This window comes from Podarcis filfolensis, assembly GCF_964270895.1.
Source record: "Podarcis filfolensis genome assembly, chromosome: 7".
NCBI lineage: Eukaryota > Metazoa > Chordata > Lepidosauria > Squamata > Lacertidae > Podarcis > Podarcis filfolensis.
Window position 1 is genome coordinate 16963967 of NC_139603.1, and position 18371 is coordinate 16982337.

Genomic DNA, 18371 nt, shown 5'->3' on the forward strand with positions numbered 1-18371 from the left:
TACAGTGGTACCTTGGGTTAAGTACTTAATTCGTTCCGGAGGTCTGTTCTTAACCTGAAACTGTTCTTAACCTGAAGCACCACTTTAGCTAATGGGCCTCCCGCTGCCGCTGTGCTGCTGAAGCACAATTTCTGTTCTCATCCTGAAGCAAAGTTCTTAACCCGAGGTACTATTTCTGGGTTAGCAGAGTCTGTAACCTGAAGCGTCTGTAACCTGAAGCGTATGTAACCCGAGGTACCACTGTATTGGACAGTGTGATTTACATAGGTTCACCTTTAAATGAGAACTGAATCAATTTTCTCCCCCAACCTTATCAGGCTTTCTTCTTGCAGCAACCATGAGTTGTCTGTGGATAAATTTCAGCATGCCAGCACTTGCTCACATGTAGGGGTCTCTGTGATTGAGGCAGCTATGCACCTGGGTGTCCCAATTGCACAGAGCCCTTACTTGCAAAGAGGGAATTTCTCCATAGACATTCATGCGCAACATGTGGTTCTTATAGAAAGAAGACCTCAAGGAACAGAGAAGTACTAAAAGTGTGACCAGTTCCACCATCAACATGGGTTTGCCCTACATGCATGTAATACATCCATAGGGCTATAGTGAAGGTTACATGTGGTTTGACCACAAGGACTCCTCCCTGTGTGTGGGTCTTGGCTGCCAACATTCCCTGGCAGTTGTATACATCTCTTCCAGGTTGGTTTTGGAGGTCTCAGAAAGGTAAGAGGGATAATTTTGGAAACCCCTGCCACAAACTTTCTAATGAAAGGAGAGAGACCCTCACGTATTAGTCCCCAGACTAGCTGTTCATGGGTGCCCTGGTTTGCTAGTGGAGCCTAGAGTGATATATGCTGCAAACGTCTCTACATTTCCACGGTGTAGACTGCGTCTGAAGACAATTTGTCTCCTTAACAGTGTTCCTCCCCTTCTCAATTTCACAGACCGCCTGTCTTCTCATTTGAGATCACATAACATTCATTCAGCAACTGCTCACATAAAAAAATAATTATGGAGGCTCCAGTTACGACTCCACAGTTAAGTTTGTGGTGAGCTGTGCACTTAAAGTAGGAAATAGACTTCATTGCCATGCATAAAGAATACAGCAGATCTTCATAAAAACTACACCACTTATTCTTTCAAGCTTCAATTCAGCAAAGCGTTTAACCGAATGGCTATCACTTAAGACCATGCTTATTAAAAGAAGGCACATGCTTGAAAATTACACTTCCTTGAAGAAAACCACTAAAACAGGCTTTTCAATACTGGTTGTGGTTTCTTAGAATTTACAAGTAGCCCCCCTTAAGTAAATTTGTCAAGACAATTTTTTAAAAACTGGGGGCAGGGCAGGGAAGCAGGTTATTGTTTGTTTTGTACTTGTTCTTGTTTTGATTATGTATTTTGTATTTTGATCTTGTATTTTTATCCTGTAGAACTGCCTTGAGATCTACAGATGAAGGGTGAAATATATCTTGTGTGTCGGGGCCCCATGACCACCCCGTTCCTTAGGGATTAAAGAATGAGAAAATACACAGAATGTTGATTCTATGGGATTGAATAAGGCCACAACTTTATTGGTTACAGTGAAGGTTTGGCCCTAGGCACTGGGCTAAGCCTCCACAAATACCCCATCTGCTAGGAGTGTCTCTAAGAGTGAAACCAACCAATAGTAGCAAGCTACTGTAAGCATTGTGATATAGTAAGCTGCTATAAGCATCGCTGAACAGTTTATTTATTTTTTAACAATACACAGTGTTGTAAAAAAACAACAACAACATAGTGAACTGATCAAAGAGTGTTCCTAATGAATAAACACTTGGTATCTCAAACACTGCGAGGGACTGACTCTTATCCTCTCTAAATGATGCCCCTGTTTTTCCTTTGAATATAATAAAGACAAATGGCCCACAGTCAAAGAGTGCTGTAGACTAATTAACTAAGTAATTTACAAAACTAAAGAGTGTGCCACGAAAGCTTGTTCCCTCATTCCTCTGAGACTGTGGTCTTGTTAATACATTAGCAGAGCAATGTGGCTTGATCTTACAGTGCTCTAATAATGACTTAAGGCAGGAATTGTGTGGGATGAGCAGATCAGGTGGACACTACCCATGTCACTATTGGTGGTTTTGACTGGGCAAACTGGGAGCTGAGGTTCAAGTTGCCTGGACTTCAGGAAAAGGAATGACAAGAATGGGCAAGGGGACAGTGAGGTGAGCTTCCCTGTGCATCAATGGGAATAAAAAGGAACAGCAGGCAAGAAATAATAATGAGGCAATTTAAATTTATTAAACTCACAGCAAGATCTTCAGAAAAATGTTCAGGCATAAAACTAGGGTTGCCATATTTTAAAAAGTAAAAACCAGGACCTCCCAAAGCTTGCTGAGATTTTTTAAGGAAGCCCTAAAATTCCGCCTTTGAAATCCTGGCCAGACATAGGCAGCCCTAATAAAACCCATGAATGGAGTGACAATGTTATAAACATCATTGACACTGTCCATAAAGTATGTCATGTTTTTCAGTATTTTCTATAACCTTCTGGACCTTGTCATTTTGACTCGCTTAAGACAGTGGCTCGGTTTGCATGTAATATGGAGTCAAACTATCGCTTAGCCTGAAGGTGCAAGTGTGCATTTAGAAAATTATGGCTCCTTTACTCCTTCCCTAGTCCTTTTTGGGGCTCGGGTGGCGGTTAGGAATTGGAATCTGTGGTTGGTGTATGGAAGGGCAGGGTGTGGCCATCGCCTATCCCTTCCTTATGGCTATTCCGTTAAAGGAATCCAGTGGTCGTGGATCCCGACTGATGCCCTGCTGTGGCTGGGGGCCATGGCACAAACCCCGGTGACATCAGGGGAGAGCTTACAGTTTTATTTGCATCAACAGGCTCCCCCTACTGGTGGTTAACCCCTGTTAGACTCGCCCCACCCTGTGGGCAGAGTCAATCTTTGGTGTTTTTTTCCAATGCCTAAACTCTCACATGCTGTAATCAATAAAGTTGTGGCCTTTTCTAGCCCATCAACCTTAAAATCTGTGTCCGTGTGTATTTTCTTATCCCCAAGCGTGGGGGGAGGGTCCTCGAATCACAAAATCATGGCTCCTTTACTCCTTCCCTAGTCCTTTGGTTGCCATGCAGCAGATACCAAATGATCGTTTGATTAGCATTAAGTACAAATGAGGCCAACATTTAATACTCACAATTGTGGAACTCTGCCTGTCTATTACTCCTGTCCCCTACATTTGATACTTTCTATATAGACCCATTTGAAAGGGTATGTTAAAGTGACAAAGCCATCTTCTTTGGACAGGTCCCAAACTGTCAAAAATGTATCACGCCAAAGAGAAAACCTGCCCCCCAGAATGCTTTCTCCTTCAGACACTACTCACCGCTGGCTCAAGCACATGCAGAGTGGAGATTGTAAAATGCTATGCTGTCCTCCAAGGCTTGTATTTGTTAACACTATTTTTCTATGAAGGGACTTGTTTTCCCTCCTGAAATAACCCAGTGTCTTTGCCTCAAGCTAGGCAGGATAGTCCAACTAGCTATTGTCATTCAGGAAGCAGGGATCCCAGCAGATTTTGTTCATCTATTACTTGAGCCAGCTACTATTTTGGTCTCCCCCACCTTGCTCTAGTCTAGTTTCCAGCTGAGAAAATTGTTCAGGGTCAGCATGCTGAGAGACTCACCATCTAACTTCTCCAACTCCTAGCCAGCTTTGCCCTTAATAAAAGGTGCAGAGCATTTGCTATTTTTAAATAAAGAGCAATTAGTTTCAAGTACATTGGAAACTTGCTGCATGGAGTATTTATTTGTTCATACGAGGAAGGAAAATCAATGTCTGGAACACTAAACATTTAAATGAAGTCCTATCAGTCGTTTATTATTCTCTAAGGAGGCCAGATCAAAAACTTTATGATCTACCTGTAGAAACATCTGCAGCCTGAAATTTAGCAAGGTCACACACGTGGTATTTGAAAGATATGGAGCAGGCAAAATTCAGAATGCCTAAATAATGCTTCTTTAGTCATTAACACATGCTTGTCTGCAGTTCCAAACACTTGCACCAGCTTGTAACGCCAATTGAATTTAGTAGGCCTTCCTTCTGAGTAACCATCCTTTGAACTGTACTGTGAACACCATTCATTATTGAAATTAGTCAATTATAACCAGAAGCAGTTTGATGGGTAGTGGCAAAACTGCTATACTAGCTTTCTGGTAGGTGCAACACTGGTGCTTACTGGGAGGGAGAGGAGTGGCAGTTGGATAGGTTGGTACGATGCAAACACACCGGTAGGAATTCCAGATAGGCTCTGACAGTGTGTTTGCACCATCCTAACTGCCTGGACAATATGAGTGTAGTCACATATTCTCCCTCCCCAAGCTTTCCCTTTGCTGATTTCACTTGTTTGGATTTGATATCCTGCTTTATCACTACCCTAAGGAGTCTCAAAGTGGCTAACAATCTCCTTTTCCCTTCCTCTCCCACAACAAACAGGCTGAGAGACTTCAGAGAAGTGTGACTAGCCCAAGGTCACCCAGCAGCTGCATGTGGAGGAGCAGGGAATCAAACCCGGTTCACCAGATTACCAGTCCACTGTTCTTAACCACAACACCACACTGGCTTTCTGTTGATTATTCAAAGCTCATCCTGCTTCTTAACCAAATACCTTCGAAATGAATGTAACTCTTAATTACTACAGGCAAAGGTTTAGTCAGGAGGGAAAAAAAAATCAGATCAAACCTTTACATACTCTGAGGGAACCTGGGGGGATTGTCGTTGACATCGGTGAGCGTGATATTGACTGTGGTTGATCCAGACAACCCTCCAACTTGTCCTGCCATATCTTTGGCTTGAATGACAACCGAATAATGTTCTCTGGCTTCTCTGTCCATGTTATGCAAGGCTGTCCTGATGACTCCTGTGATGTTTAACAAAAGGAAAAGGAGGGGGAGAGGCAGGAAGGGGGGAAAAGAGAAGTATTATTTCTCACTTTTTTTTAGAAAGGCATAAAAGGAACAGATACTCTCACAGCTCCTCTCACCTACAGAATGACACCCTAGAAGAACCTGATGTTAGAAAAAACAATCACCATCTCTAACAAATTTTGCTTTGCATTCAGCCAGTTTTCAGTCTCCCCTGTACTGCATCGGTTGGAGAGGGAAAATGGCTCATATTGGCATTATGAAGAAATGTCAACCCCTACCGCACCATTGCCTTCAAAGGAAAATGGGGTAGCATTTGATAGCCAGCTTGCTGGAGGGTATGTGGAAGTTATTTTTTAAAAAAACACCAAAGTAAAAACACCCCTGATACAAAGAAGTATAATGTATGGATATATGGTTGATCTGATCCATGCAAAGCAGAAAGAACCCCAGATGCAATGCCAAAAAAAGAGTATCATTTCACTGCATATAATTGCTTTAGCGGCAGCTTAATTGAATTATTAATGAATGCAATATTGTGCCTTATGTGTGAGGTCTTTAAAAGAAAATTTGATTTTGGAAACGGGAGCATGTTTTGTTTGCCATTGATAACTTAGCTGCATTCTCATGAATGACTCTGTGAAATTATGTAATTATGTAAATTGTGAAAGCGATGCCAACGCATGATGACCTTTTTAGGAAAGCTCAAAGTCAGTGGGCTTCAGCGCAACATTACTTCATATACTGAAAAGCTACATATAATTCTAATGTATACATTCCCTTTCGCCAACTGAGGGTTGCCTTAGTTGTTTTGGCTCTATATCTGAGACTTCATTCCTATGCACATTTACCTAGGAGTTCAGGACAGCTGGATTTTGCAATCGTTCATACAGAAAATTGGGCTCAGCGACCAACTTTGTACACCAAACTTTCAAGCCGTTTTGCATATAGGTCCAGCATCAGCACTTGACCCCCTCTGGCAGCTGACAGGGGGGCCCCAACACCTTGCCAGGATACAGTGCTGATGCTTGCCCTGAGCCCCATTTACTCATCTGAATGAGTGGGCAACCTTTGACGTTGCTAAACATCCCAATAGCTTGAACTATATACCCATTCCAAATAGAAACAATAGAGCATGTGCTTCTCCAGTGTCTTTATTACAGAGACATTCATACTAGCCTCCTCTTACCATTACTGCATAAGCACCCAGGGCGCATAGGACAATTCTATACCTCCCTGCTGCTTTCAGATACCAATCCTGCTACAACATACAACGTTGCCAGATTCTGCACAGCAGCACTCAAAATTTCTCAGAAGATGACCTGTGCCACAAACTAGATATAATGAGCACTCGTATTAGACTGATAGCTATAGTCTTATATATACTAACCTTTTACGCTCTTTCACTCTTGTCTAATCTTCCTAACCCTTCTTTTAGACTTATTTTGGATTCTTATAGACTTTTGTACAGTCGTACCTTGGAAGTTGAACGGAATCCATTCCAGAAGTCCGTTCAACTCCCCAAACCTTCGAAAACCAAAGCGCGAGTTCTGATTGGCTGCAGGAAGCTCGGCTTCCAAAAGAACATTCAAAACCGGAACTAGGCTGTTCGACTTCCAAGGTACGACTGTATATACTTTCTGTTTTAACTTTTTTTAGATTTTAAATGATTGTACCCCTCCCTCCTTATGCTGGTCTACAACTGTAATAAAGATTTGTTGTTTATCCATTGTATGGAAATTGGTAACAGGACAGTGAAAATGAATTCTACTCACCCTAATGGTGACCAAGAGACTGATATCATAAAAAGTTTTCTTCAACAGAGGGACTCCCCCCCCCCCCACACACAAAAGAAAATTATCTCCAGATGACAGACATCATTTACCCAAACACTTCTGGGTTCTCCAGGAAATGCTCTCTTAGTTTCATTTAATAAGGAGCTTTCTCAAGGATGTGGGAATCCACATTCATCTCCTGCTGTATTACTGTTAAAGATACTCTTGGAAAAGTAGGGCACATCATCAAGGCACAATTTCTGCATACATTATAGCACTCAAGAAATCAGTCCAACAGGAAAGGAGTAAATACAAACTTGTACACTTACCAATATCCCCCAAGGCCTTTAGTTATACGTACCAAGACTTACAATTTATACTTGTATCATGTTCAATTAAATCTCAATCTCCTGAACAGAACAACATCTTTAGGTCTAAATATGTGGCAAGGTGAATTCTCAGTCCATGCCATTAGTAGTACTGGTGCTAGCCTCAAACATCTACCATGATTGTCCAGTAATCTAATATTGCCTCTTGGCAGATCCATGGAACATTGTCTAACTGTGATTTATGAGGCTCTTCAATGGTTCCACACACACACCGTGGATTAAGCCCAATATTTAACAACCTTAGGCATGTCTAAACGGCCTCGGCCCAGTATACCTGAAGGAGCGTCTCCACCCCCATCATACACCCAGGACACTGAGGTCCAGCTTCGAGGGCCTTTCTCTCACTGCAAGAAGTGAGGCTACGGGGAACCAGGCAGAGGGCCTTCTCGGTAGTGGCACCCGCCCTGTGGAATGCCCTCCCATCAGATGTCAAGGAAATAAACAACTATCTGACTTCTAGAAGACATCTGAAGGCAACCCTGTTCAGGGAAATTTTTTAAGTCTGATGTTTTATCGTGTTTTTAATATTTTGTTGGGAGCCGCCCAGAGCGGCTGGGGAAACCCAGCCAGATGGACAGGGTATAAATAATAAGTTGTGGTGGTGGTGGTGGTGGTTGTTATCATTATCCAGAAGTAAATAAATCCCACTGAGTTCAATTTACTCCTAAGGCAATTGTTTAGAACAGTATTTCTCAACTGGGGGCCATATGGTCCCCCATTCCCCCCCCTCACCCGGATATTTCAAAGGGACCACAGGTGAAATTATATAATTTATATAATCATTTAAAAAATAAAAAATAAAACATGTTTTATTTACAAGAAAAATAGCTACCTTTCTACCGGTAGGACAGGGACACCACAGGAAGGAAACAAAGGAAGGTTGAGAAACACTGGTCTAGAGGACTGAAGAATTCAACAGGAATTAGAAATCAACAATAGCTTAAATCCCATTACATAAAACTTTTTTAAAAAATAGTCTGCAACATAGTAAAAGTGTGATGCCATCTTTCTGGTGTGTCAGATATGCAGAGATAGCAGTGTGTGAACACCCTCTTTTCCCTTGAGAAATGTTGCTCTTCTTACTGAAACTCTTTTTATCTGTTTCAGCAACATACAGCTGATATTTTGTCCCAGCAATGGTCTCCAGATTTGCCTTCAAACTGTGGTTCAGACAAAATTTGGTGGCATCTCTAATACCTCTGCGACCTCCATGTGAAACAACCCTGGATCTCTATAGCAGCAAACAATTCCTGGGCCTGAGACTTTTCTTCCAAGTATGAGTTTGTCACCTGAAAGACTGAGAAGGCCACAAAAATTCATCTCACATGGAGTGCTACTGCATCTTTTGGTAGGAAATTTTATAACAGAGTTAGCAACAGATCAAACTTTGATTAAAGCCATTTCATCAAATAGCACAATATGCCACTCTAGAAAAAGAAGGTAAGATGAACAATTTTACTACTCCATCTGATGATTTATTGTCTACTTGCTTGACAAATGGCCAACTGAGCTGACAACTGGTGTGAAATATTTTTTTGTTATTTGCTGTTTTCTTTATTGTTTTGTATTGAGCAGGCAGGTGCTTCTGACATCAAGAAGATGCTGAAAGGTTATATGAAGAGAACTGACTGAAAATCCTTTCAAGGAGCCTATGACAAGTATCTTTACCAATACTGTATTATGATCTTTAAATATCCAGCTTTGCCAACACCTTTGTCTATAAAGTTATATAATGGTTAGCTATTGACTTTGTTGGCATTCAATCAAGATTTATTGACCAGAAAGTTAAATAATGGTTGCTCGGAAGATAAAGGTTTATCTGAAGGGTCAATACAATATAAAATTTATTGAAAACAGACATTCTGTGTTTCAATGATATGTGGATGATATTGCTAGAAAAGAAAATGATCTTTTTTTCTAACATAGGTTTTAAGATACAGTAATTTGCATGTTGCCAGCACACCAGAATGAAGAGTCACGACAACCAAATGTGGATAAACAGGTTATATTAAGTATAACAACTTGAGGATCTGCAAAACGAATTAACTAGTCAAATTCAACCAATGTAACAAGTTGACCAACGTTCACCCCAATGTGTCCGTCAGGCTAAAGAGCACCTCCCAGCGCCCTCAGGCCATGCCTAACAACAGTGACTAAGGGTTACCCACAATCCAACACTGCCTCAGATAAGTGTTCCATTCTTTCTGAAATCTTCTTGCCTGCCTGGACTACATGCCAAACAGAAAGACCTTTAACAACAGAATGGTTTTTTAGGCTGATAGACCACCTCTCCATCTTGTGCTTGTTGTTGTTCTTGTTTAGTCATTTAGTCATGTCCGACTCTTCTTGACCACATGGACCAGAGCACGCCAGGCACTCCCACTGCCTCCTACAGTCTTCCACTGCCTCCTGCATTTTGGTCAAACTCATGTTGGTAGCTTCAAGAACACTGTCCAACTATCTCGTCCTCTGTCGTCTCCTTCTCCTTGTGCCCTCAATCTTTCCCAACATCAGGGTCTTTCCCAGGGAGTCTTCTCTTCTCATGAGGTGGCCAAAGTATTGGAGCCTCAGCTTCAGGATCTGTCCTTCCAGTGAGCACTCAGGGCTGATTTCCTTCAGAATGGATAGGTTTGATCTTCTTGCAGTCCATAGGACTCTCAAGAGTCTCCTCAAGAACCATAATTCAAAAGCATCAATTCTTCGGTGATCAGCCTTCTTTATGGTCCAGCTCTCACTTCCAAACATCACTACTGGGAAAACCATAGCTTTAACTATACGGACCTTTGTCGGCAAGGTGATGTCTCTGCTTTTTAAGATGCTGTCTAGGTTTGTCATCACTTCCACTCCATTCTAAATCATAGCTATGGCATCCCAAGTGGTGTCCCCAAGGTTCTATGCCCAGTGCAACTGAACTGTTTGTACGCCCCTAAATCCCATACGCTGGAAGTGTCCCAGAAAACCAGAACATCCCATTTTCCCCTGCTGTCAGATACGCTGGCAGGCACGGGAGCTCCCAATCTCTCTGGGAGCTTCCAATAAGAATTAATGAACCTCTGGAAGGTTTATAGTCCATTTTATTTACAACAACTTTCTGAGAGCAGCATCGGACCACCCTCTATCAGGATGTCAGTTGCTTACTCTGAATCCCCTCCCCTTCCACAGCAAGAAGCTCGCCAACGGCCACCTGTCCCTCCCCTGTGCTTCTGCTGTTCTTTAACCCCTTCAGTACTCCAAGTTTGAGGGGAGGGAGGGATTTCCCTGCCACTCGTGATTGAAGAATCCCCCAACTGCTCCCTCCCTCCTGGTTGCCTAGCTACTATCTCAAAGCTGTCTACTTCTTCCCCCAACTGTGTGGCCTCTGAATCTGCTTCTGGGAATGTCGAATGAAGGGGGGTGCGGATCCTCCCCTTCTTCCTCTGTTAGAGGCTGTTCTGTCTGTGACTGCATTCCCCCATCTTCAGAGACAGACCAGTCTCTGGCATCCGATTCAGACCAGCCCCTGACAGCCATGATAGCATGGTGGCCATTTCAGACACTGTGTTTTGAGGCACCATGAAAGCATGCCCCTCAAAGAAGTGCATATTTTGGGCTCAGTGATCTCCAAAGTTAGATAACTTTTGATGAGTTCTTCTTCAGTCACTGGTGGTAACTTTTTTTTGTGGTTGAGGAAGGCAAAGGAAGTGGCTTTCTCCGTGTGGTGGCAATGTTGTACTTATTAGGACAGGGCAAGGTGAGGGGGCCTCTAGATTGGAAGCAGAGTTGCAGAGCCATCCCACCTGTTGCCAACATCACTGCCACAAACTTTTATGGGATAAAGTCCTCCCAGCTCACCACTGACGTGAGGAAGTAAATTAGCTCTAGAACAACTCTATGATGTGACAGATTTTGATGACACCCAGATATTGATTCCAGGGGATTCCGCTGAAGGCATGGCCACCATCTCACCAACAAATGCTAGAAAGAATGGGTTGCATCTAGCTAGGCCAAACTCAGAGGAGGCTCATTGATTTCAATGGCTCTTCTTCCAGGTATGACTTAAGTCAGATACAACTGTATGGAATTCAGCTGCAATTGTCATTCTGGCACACAAAGGAAGTCTTTGAACAGTGATCCATTCCATTAATACGCTATCACTTAGGATTTTGCAACTTTATTTTTATGAACTGCTTTGTGGAAGCCATTTGCAGAAAAATGACTGAAGAAGAGACATTTATTATCCTTCTGAAGTGGTCATTCATCACTTGAAAAGTGATCCATAAATATCCTCTAAATCTTCAGATATTTAAATGGTGAGACAAGCATATTTTGCAGAATGACATGAATAGACTATTATGCTGTGAGTGATGCATTTTTTTCATGCGGAAATTGAAAAGAAATGAGGTTTCTGGAAGCCTTGAATTTTAAGAAAATATTTTAAATTAAAACTAACTGCATTGTAAAGAGTCCTGCAGCCAAATTATCTTACTCATTTCCACTTAATTTATGTATATATACACAATTCAGCCTCACACTCTCTCCTGGGATCCCTTGCATTATCACCTCCTCAATGATGCTCATTTGCCAAAGTTGTGACCTTTTTCATTCAAGTGTCCAGGTGAAATTCACCCTTCCTGACACTGAAAACAGCCTTTCATCCTGTTGCCAACATGTATTTCCCTTCTATAAATATTTTTCCTCCCTTCTAATGGAAAGCTGCAGAAATTTGATATTCGAAATTTGAAAAAAACACACACCACTGATAGTTGCAAATACGACACTCCAATATCATAATATATTTGCAGGTGGACTTTTCATAACGTTCAAAAGCATGGGTATTTTAAACAAAATATGGTAAGGTAAAGGAAGGAAAATTCACTACAGACAAAGGGGAAAACTGAAACCCAGGGGTTGGGGGGGGATAAAAGGAATTAAGCTGTGGGGAATTCATAATGCCTGAATCTGCCTTGGCAGAGTGACTTGCCCATGGTCTTACCCCTCTCATTAAACTTTATTTGAACCCACATCCATAGCAATCATCCTCAGAACTTGCCTTCTCAAAGAATACTATACTATATGGAAGAACATCTGATGGTTTCATTTCTTGTATACGTTTCTTTTTCACTGAGAGGAGAGAAGGGATAACTTGCCAAAATGTTAGGTTCCTGTCAGGGAACTGCCATCGGAGCTAGAGGCGGAGGGAAGGCTCCAGAGGGATGCCGGAGAGGGTCCCAGTAGGGAGAGAGGCAGCCCATCTGCTGGAGAAGGAAATCAGTGTAACACCAGTGGAGAAGGGGGGCAGATGGGGGAATCGGCGAGGGGGCTCCAGGACTCCTTGCCAGAGACCAGCGGAGAGAGTACGGGTACTCCGCTGCCCACACCCTCCCTGCGCAGAAGACTTCCACGCAGGGAGAGTAGGAGGAGACTTGGCGTCAAAGAACTTCTTTGCTGGAAGAAGTTCAAGAAACGCCCACTGATGGATTCTGCCAGCGACTGAGACAGCCACGAAGCTAGAGGCTGTCCAGACAGAAAGGATTCAACCAGGTAACCTAGCCAGGAGTGGCGGCAACTTACGCACGAGCAACCCCTAGAACCATTACAGTTCCATTGAAAATGATTTGCAGGTGTGCGATCTTGCTCACAATACATTCTTTGCTATAGGTGTTTTTTCCTTTCCTTTCCATCAGGATGATGGCGTTGTGCTACTTGGAGAAAATGACCTTGTAAAAACCGACTGTTACGATCTTTGAACAATTGCCACACCATTCCCCCTACTAACAACTTTTTCTAACTGTCAGCCTTACAAAAGACGACAAAGCTCCATTTTGTTCTTGTTGTCTGGAAGTCCTCTTTACTTCAGGATTGTGTGCACGTGTGTGTCTTAACCATACAAAACTGACAGTTATCACAGAACTACATGTCATAAATACAGAATTGAAAAGAACATATCAAAGAAATTGTTCTGCAGTGCATGCTCAACCGAAAACTGGAGTTTGCGGTTTTTTCATATAATGTGTTTTCATTTTTTTAATTATTCATTTATTTAAAAAGCTAAGAGTCACTCAGAGAATTATGGTCTAATATTGCTTTCCCGCCAGATATGTGCCTTCAAGTAAAATAAGCTTAAATGATGTGGAATTCATAATTCAGACATGTTAAATCCCTTCTCATGTAAAAATGTTGTGATGAGTTGCACAATGTGAAGTAATATAGCACAGTGGAGGGAAACATTCTCACCAATTTTTTTTTAAATCCCCTTTCCTTGTTGAACTGGTTATGTGCCAAGTGATCATTTAAGAGGCATTTATTATTACCCCCCCCAAAAAACCCCTCCATAATTCTGCAGCAAATTTGAGGCCTCCCAGTAAACTCTGTGTGCTTTTAAAGATTTTTATACAAGAGAAAAAGAGCACCCTCTAGTTAATGATAATGGACATTTGCTAGTCCTTCCTTTGCTTTTTACAATTGGAATAGCACAAAGACAAATATCAAGAGAAAGAAAGACTGTCTATTTTTATATCCAGGGGAAATATAGTGTCCACTTTAGAATCTGAATGTGTCTGCCTGAATTAGTAATCCTCTGATACAGTTTAAGTCTTGCCTTCCAGACTTGCTAAGCTTTATGTCATGAGCTTACATTTGTGCCTATTATGAAAGGTTGACAAAAACCACCTTGTCCTGACACAATGTGAGGTAGATCCACACTGTACATTTACAGCGCATTTAAAACAGATTTAGAAGATATGAGTTCCTCCAAAGATCCTGAGAACTGTAGTTTGTTAAGGGTGCTGGGTAAATGTAAAAGTGTGAGGGGAAAGATGGATGGTAATAATAATAATAATAATAATAATAATAATAATAATAATAATAATTTATTTGTATCCCACACATCTGGCTAGGTTTCCCTAGCCACTCTGGGTGGCTTCCAACAAAATATTAAAAATACATTAAAATGTCAGACGTTAAAAACTTCCCTAAACACCCAGAAATTCCCTGGACATCCAGAAATATAACTGGAAGTGGATTCCAGAATATTTGGTGGCTATATCTATTGGAAAAATGCCCCCGGGGAAGGGTGCCAACTTCCCAAGACACCGGGGCTTCTCTCCTGTGGTCATTCTCTGGCTGGAATTCTCCCTCAGTCCAGAGAGACCGGTGATAAGAGACCCCTCCCTCCTGAGAGGAGCACACTCGCTTTCTCCTGCCAATCCATCACAGAAGAAAGAGACAGTCCATAGTCTACTCACTACTTTATTAAGACTGTACAAGCATGACTGCTCTCCTGAGCAGCATAACACAAGAGTCTCCGACTCGACTCAAGCTTCGACCCAGAAGCGATAGCAACTCACAGTAACTCCCCAGTTACAATGAGAACTGGCTGAGACTTCCTGTCTCACGCTCAGAGACATCACATGATGTCAACAATGTAGCTGCCTGCTCGCAGCTGGTGGGAACTGATATCCCAACAATATCATCATTAAATTCAATTATTGTTGGTTTAGGTGCCTGATACCACTAGCACTATAAAGGAAAGTTAGTCCACTACTAAATGCACTGCTGACCATAGGAGCCAACTCCTAGGGCCAAGGTACCTTCAGCCCCCCAAATAAAACATTTGAGGGTGCAAACCCTGCCCCTAGTTGATGGGCATTGCCATTGAAATGGTGTGTGTGAGAAAGAGCACCATGTATTGTGATCAATTTCCCAGGGCGAGGCTTACCTGCTCCCCCATATTGAATTAAATATGGCATCCCTGGTGGGGTGACAGTGCAGGATACTCTCATGGATTTTATAAGAGCTCCTGACATTTCATGATGAGTCATTTAATAATAAATAATTAATAATAATAATAATAATAATAATAATAATAATAATAATAATAATTTATTTGGATCCCGCCCTCCCCTGCCAGAGCTGGGCTCAGAACGGCTAGCATCATATCAATAACACACTGACCGCTCCCCGCTTAAAACGGGGGGTGCCCTTTGCGTGGACGCACGCAGCCCGTGGATCTGGAGCGGCTCCATCAGCATAGGCTTGGCTTTGCCTTCCCTCAGGTGGGATACCTGGAGGTCTCCGCCTACCTCAGTCAGTTGTCCAATCCCACCTGGGGGAAGCGTTGCCAAGGAGACCAGGCCAGGTAGGGGAGGGATTACCTGCCCGCACAATAGAGGGAGGATCTTACCTGGGAATCCTCACTTGGCTCCAGAGCTTCTCCCACCCTACCCACCCTCAGTTAATGGCTTATTTTGCAGGTTAACTTTTCTTAAAGGTATGCGGGCGCTGCTACGTTAAGGTCACTGTCAAAGGGCTGGAAAGGAATTTCCCTGCATTGGCAGGTTTCGCCTTTCCCGTAGCAAAACGTCACAACTTTGGCAGTATCAGGCCTTGGGCGGAATCCTTTTGTCCATCTTCCTCTTGCTGCGGCGATACCAGGGTTCCCCGTTAAAGGGGTTTCTGAAGGGAGGCTTTGACCGTACGCCGAAAGGTCGAAATTGCTCTCCCCTGCGGCAGCGGCGTAACGGGGGCAGCTGTCTCTGCTTGAACATATGTTCTTCAGAGCCGGCCCATCCCCCACACAAACACTGGATAACCCTGATGCTCCCTAGGTCCCCGGCTGGGGACTGGGGAGGGAGAACGCCCAATGCCTGAGCCAAGGTCTACCCACATTTGAATTTTAATAAAGTTGTGGCCAATTTAATCCCATAGCACGTTGTCTTGAGTCGTTATTCCACATGACGGGGGGGGGGGACCGCTCGGGATCTGGGGACTCCGCCTGTCCACGCAATATACATAAAAACAAGCAATCAATTGATTAAAATGCACCCCAAAATTAATTCAAATAAATTATAATTAATATTAAACTAAACAAATGACAGTCCTCAGGTTAAATTGAAAGCGGTTAATACTTGCCAGAACCAACTGTTTCCACTGATATTATAAGGACCTGTGAGCGGACTTCTGTTTATTTTCTAAAGCAGCCACCACCAAAATAATAATGATTTTCCATTCTTTCTTTGAAAGAACACACAAAGAATAGAGGGAACACATGGAAACATATACTGGCAGTGTCTTGAGCAGCAAACCATGGAGCTTTATGCTTTAAGATGACAATAAAAATAGAAGGGAAATGCGTGTTGCTGGCTCCACATTTCAGAGCTTTTAACTAGCCTAGTGCACATTATGGCCAATTTGATATTTCATTTTTGCAGTCTGCAGCAGTGCCTGTATTTCACACTTTTCATGGCAGTGATAGCTGAGTGCAGATAACTACATGCCCCCCCCCATTCTTACATACAGCTGTTGAGCAACACTGAAATCATTTTCCAACTCATTAAGTGCATTCCTCCACCTACAAAGACTGAGCCGCTGATAGTAAAAACAGAGATAATTCAGACAAGAGCATGCAGGTGCAAATCTGTCAAACAGCAAAAGCACTAGAAGGCTAACCAGCTCCAAACCATCACTTGCAATCCTCTTCTTGCAGAGACTTTTATGCACTGGGTGTATAGACCTCCTGTGCAGATGGTATATTATTGTCCTGTAGCAAGTGAACATTTCCACTGCCAAATCAACAGCAGCCAACCCCTCAACCCCCAAAATCTGGATAAATTAGGCAACGTCAGCGTAGCATCCAGCAGGGAAAGGCAACCCATTACTGAAAAGCCAGGTGCTCACATAAAGCTTCAGGAACACTTTTACAAATATAAAACTAGTCATCAGGCTCTTAAGTACCTAAATGCCAGTGACTTGCAAAAGCAAGGGAGTTTGGAATATTAATCTCCTTCCCCTATGCTGTGATACTCTGATCTGTATCTCTCTGTCTCTTCCCCCACCTCCATACATATATGTGTGTGTGTGTATCATAATCACAGTGGACATGACAGTTTGATGAGAGTCATTGGAAAAGGGTTCTTCTTCAATTTCGGATGACTCCTTGAAAGTATGGAGAGTTTCCCATAAATGAAACTTCTGTTATTTGGCACAAGTAGTTGAAAATAATGAAACAATGCTCTGCCTTGACCTGGATTTCATTATTTACTTCATAGACAAAACATTGACTCATAAAACTTTTAGTCAAAACTCTCCCCCATACTTGAGTCATGTGCCATTTTTTTTTTATCTCCTTTCCTTCCTTTTCTGATAGCAGCCTCACATATATATAAGTTGGAAAGCTGTGAGGAAAGGGATAGGAGGGAAACTGACAGGTGAGGAGGCTGGGAATAATTCTGGGAGAGAGCCTGACTTTTCCCTCAGATTTTAGTCAGCATTTGTCTAGCAATATTTTATTTTATTTTAATTTTTTTAACAAAGTTATAAAAATAAAAATGTGCACCCCATTGAGACCATTCCATTCGAACTATCCAACCTCCCAAAATTTCAACACCTCTTGCGATGGTTTGACCCCTTTCCGTTTTAACAGTACAAATTCTACAAACATCTTCCATCTCCTCAAAATCATTTCTCCTGCATATTCCCCGTCTTACCTTAATGGCACATGTTAATTAATTGTTAATAGCTATATCCCACACCTCTTCATACCATTCTTCCATTTTATATTTTGCTTGCCCCTTCCACTTCCTGGCTATCATAATTGGTGCAGCTGTCCATAAATTTGTGAGCAAGTCCATGGGGCCCTTTATATGTCCAGCTGTCTTTTGTCAACAACAAATTGTCGCTGTTTTTTGTGTTGAATATATGCTATATGGCAATTTATGGACCTAATAGGTATTTAAAGCCATTTGCACATGCAGAATGTAGGCACCCTATATCTAGAAATGAGCAAACCAGTGATATTTTAGGGAGCAGGCTAGCAGGCGGGGCCCATTACTTACATCATAGGAGCCTACACAACACAAAACACTGCTGCTGTATGTAGGTTTTATTTTATTTTTATTTTTATCTTCTATTCTAGAAATGTGCATCCAGGGTTTTTTTTCTTTATTTTTTTGGGGGGCCCCCAAGAGAGTGGGGCCCTAAGCTATAGCTTGTTTCACTTATACATAAATCTGACACTGATCATGATTATATAGTGCATTGGTGTATTTCTCCATTCAAGTACCTCCTACATATTTGATACAAAACCTTCCAAGCTTCAAGGAAGAAGTAAAATGGAACCAAGTCACAGAGCTGTGTCCTTTCCTTGAGAGAATCACTTCTATGGGTGTCATAGAGCTGCCAAATCAATTAGCGTGTGCCATCGTCTTCAGAAAGCACTATCTACCATGTTGCCTGCAGCCAATTACAATGCCTATTCCAGAAAGCAATTGCTTCCTCCATTTAGGATTAGGATTAAGTTAAACCAGTCCTTGCTTT

General features: G+C 42.3%; 1 protein-coding gene across 6 annotated transcripts in view; it reads right to left on the reverse strand.

Annotated features, from left to right (window-relative positions):
• Positions 1-18371, reverse strand: part of CDH18 (cadherin 18) — a 614393-nt gene that overhangs the window by 55476 nt on the left and 540546 nt on the right. For all 6 annotated transcript variants that reach the window (XM_083623835.1, XM_083623834.1, XM_083623830.1 and 3 more), the window contains one exon: positions 4744-4911. In XM_083623835.1, coding sequence (XP_083479961.1) covers positions 4744-4911 — 168 coding nt within the window. The remainder of the gene's footprint in view (positions 1-4743; positions 4912-18371) is intronic.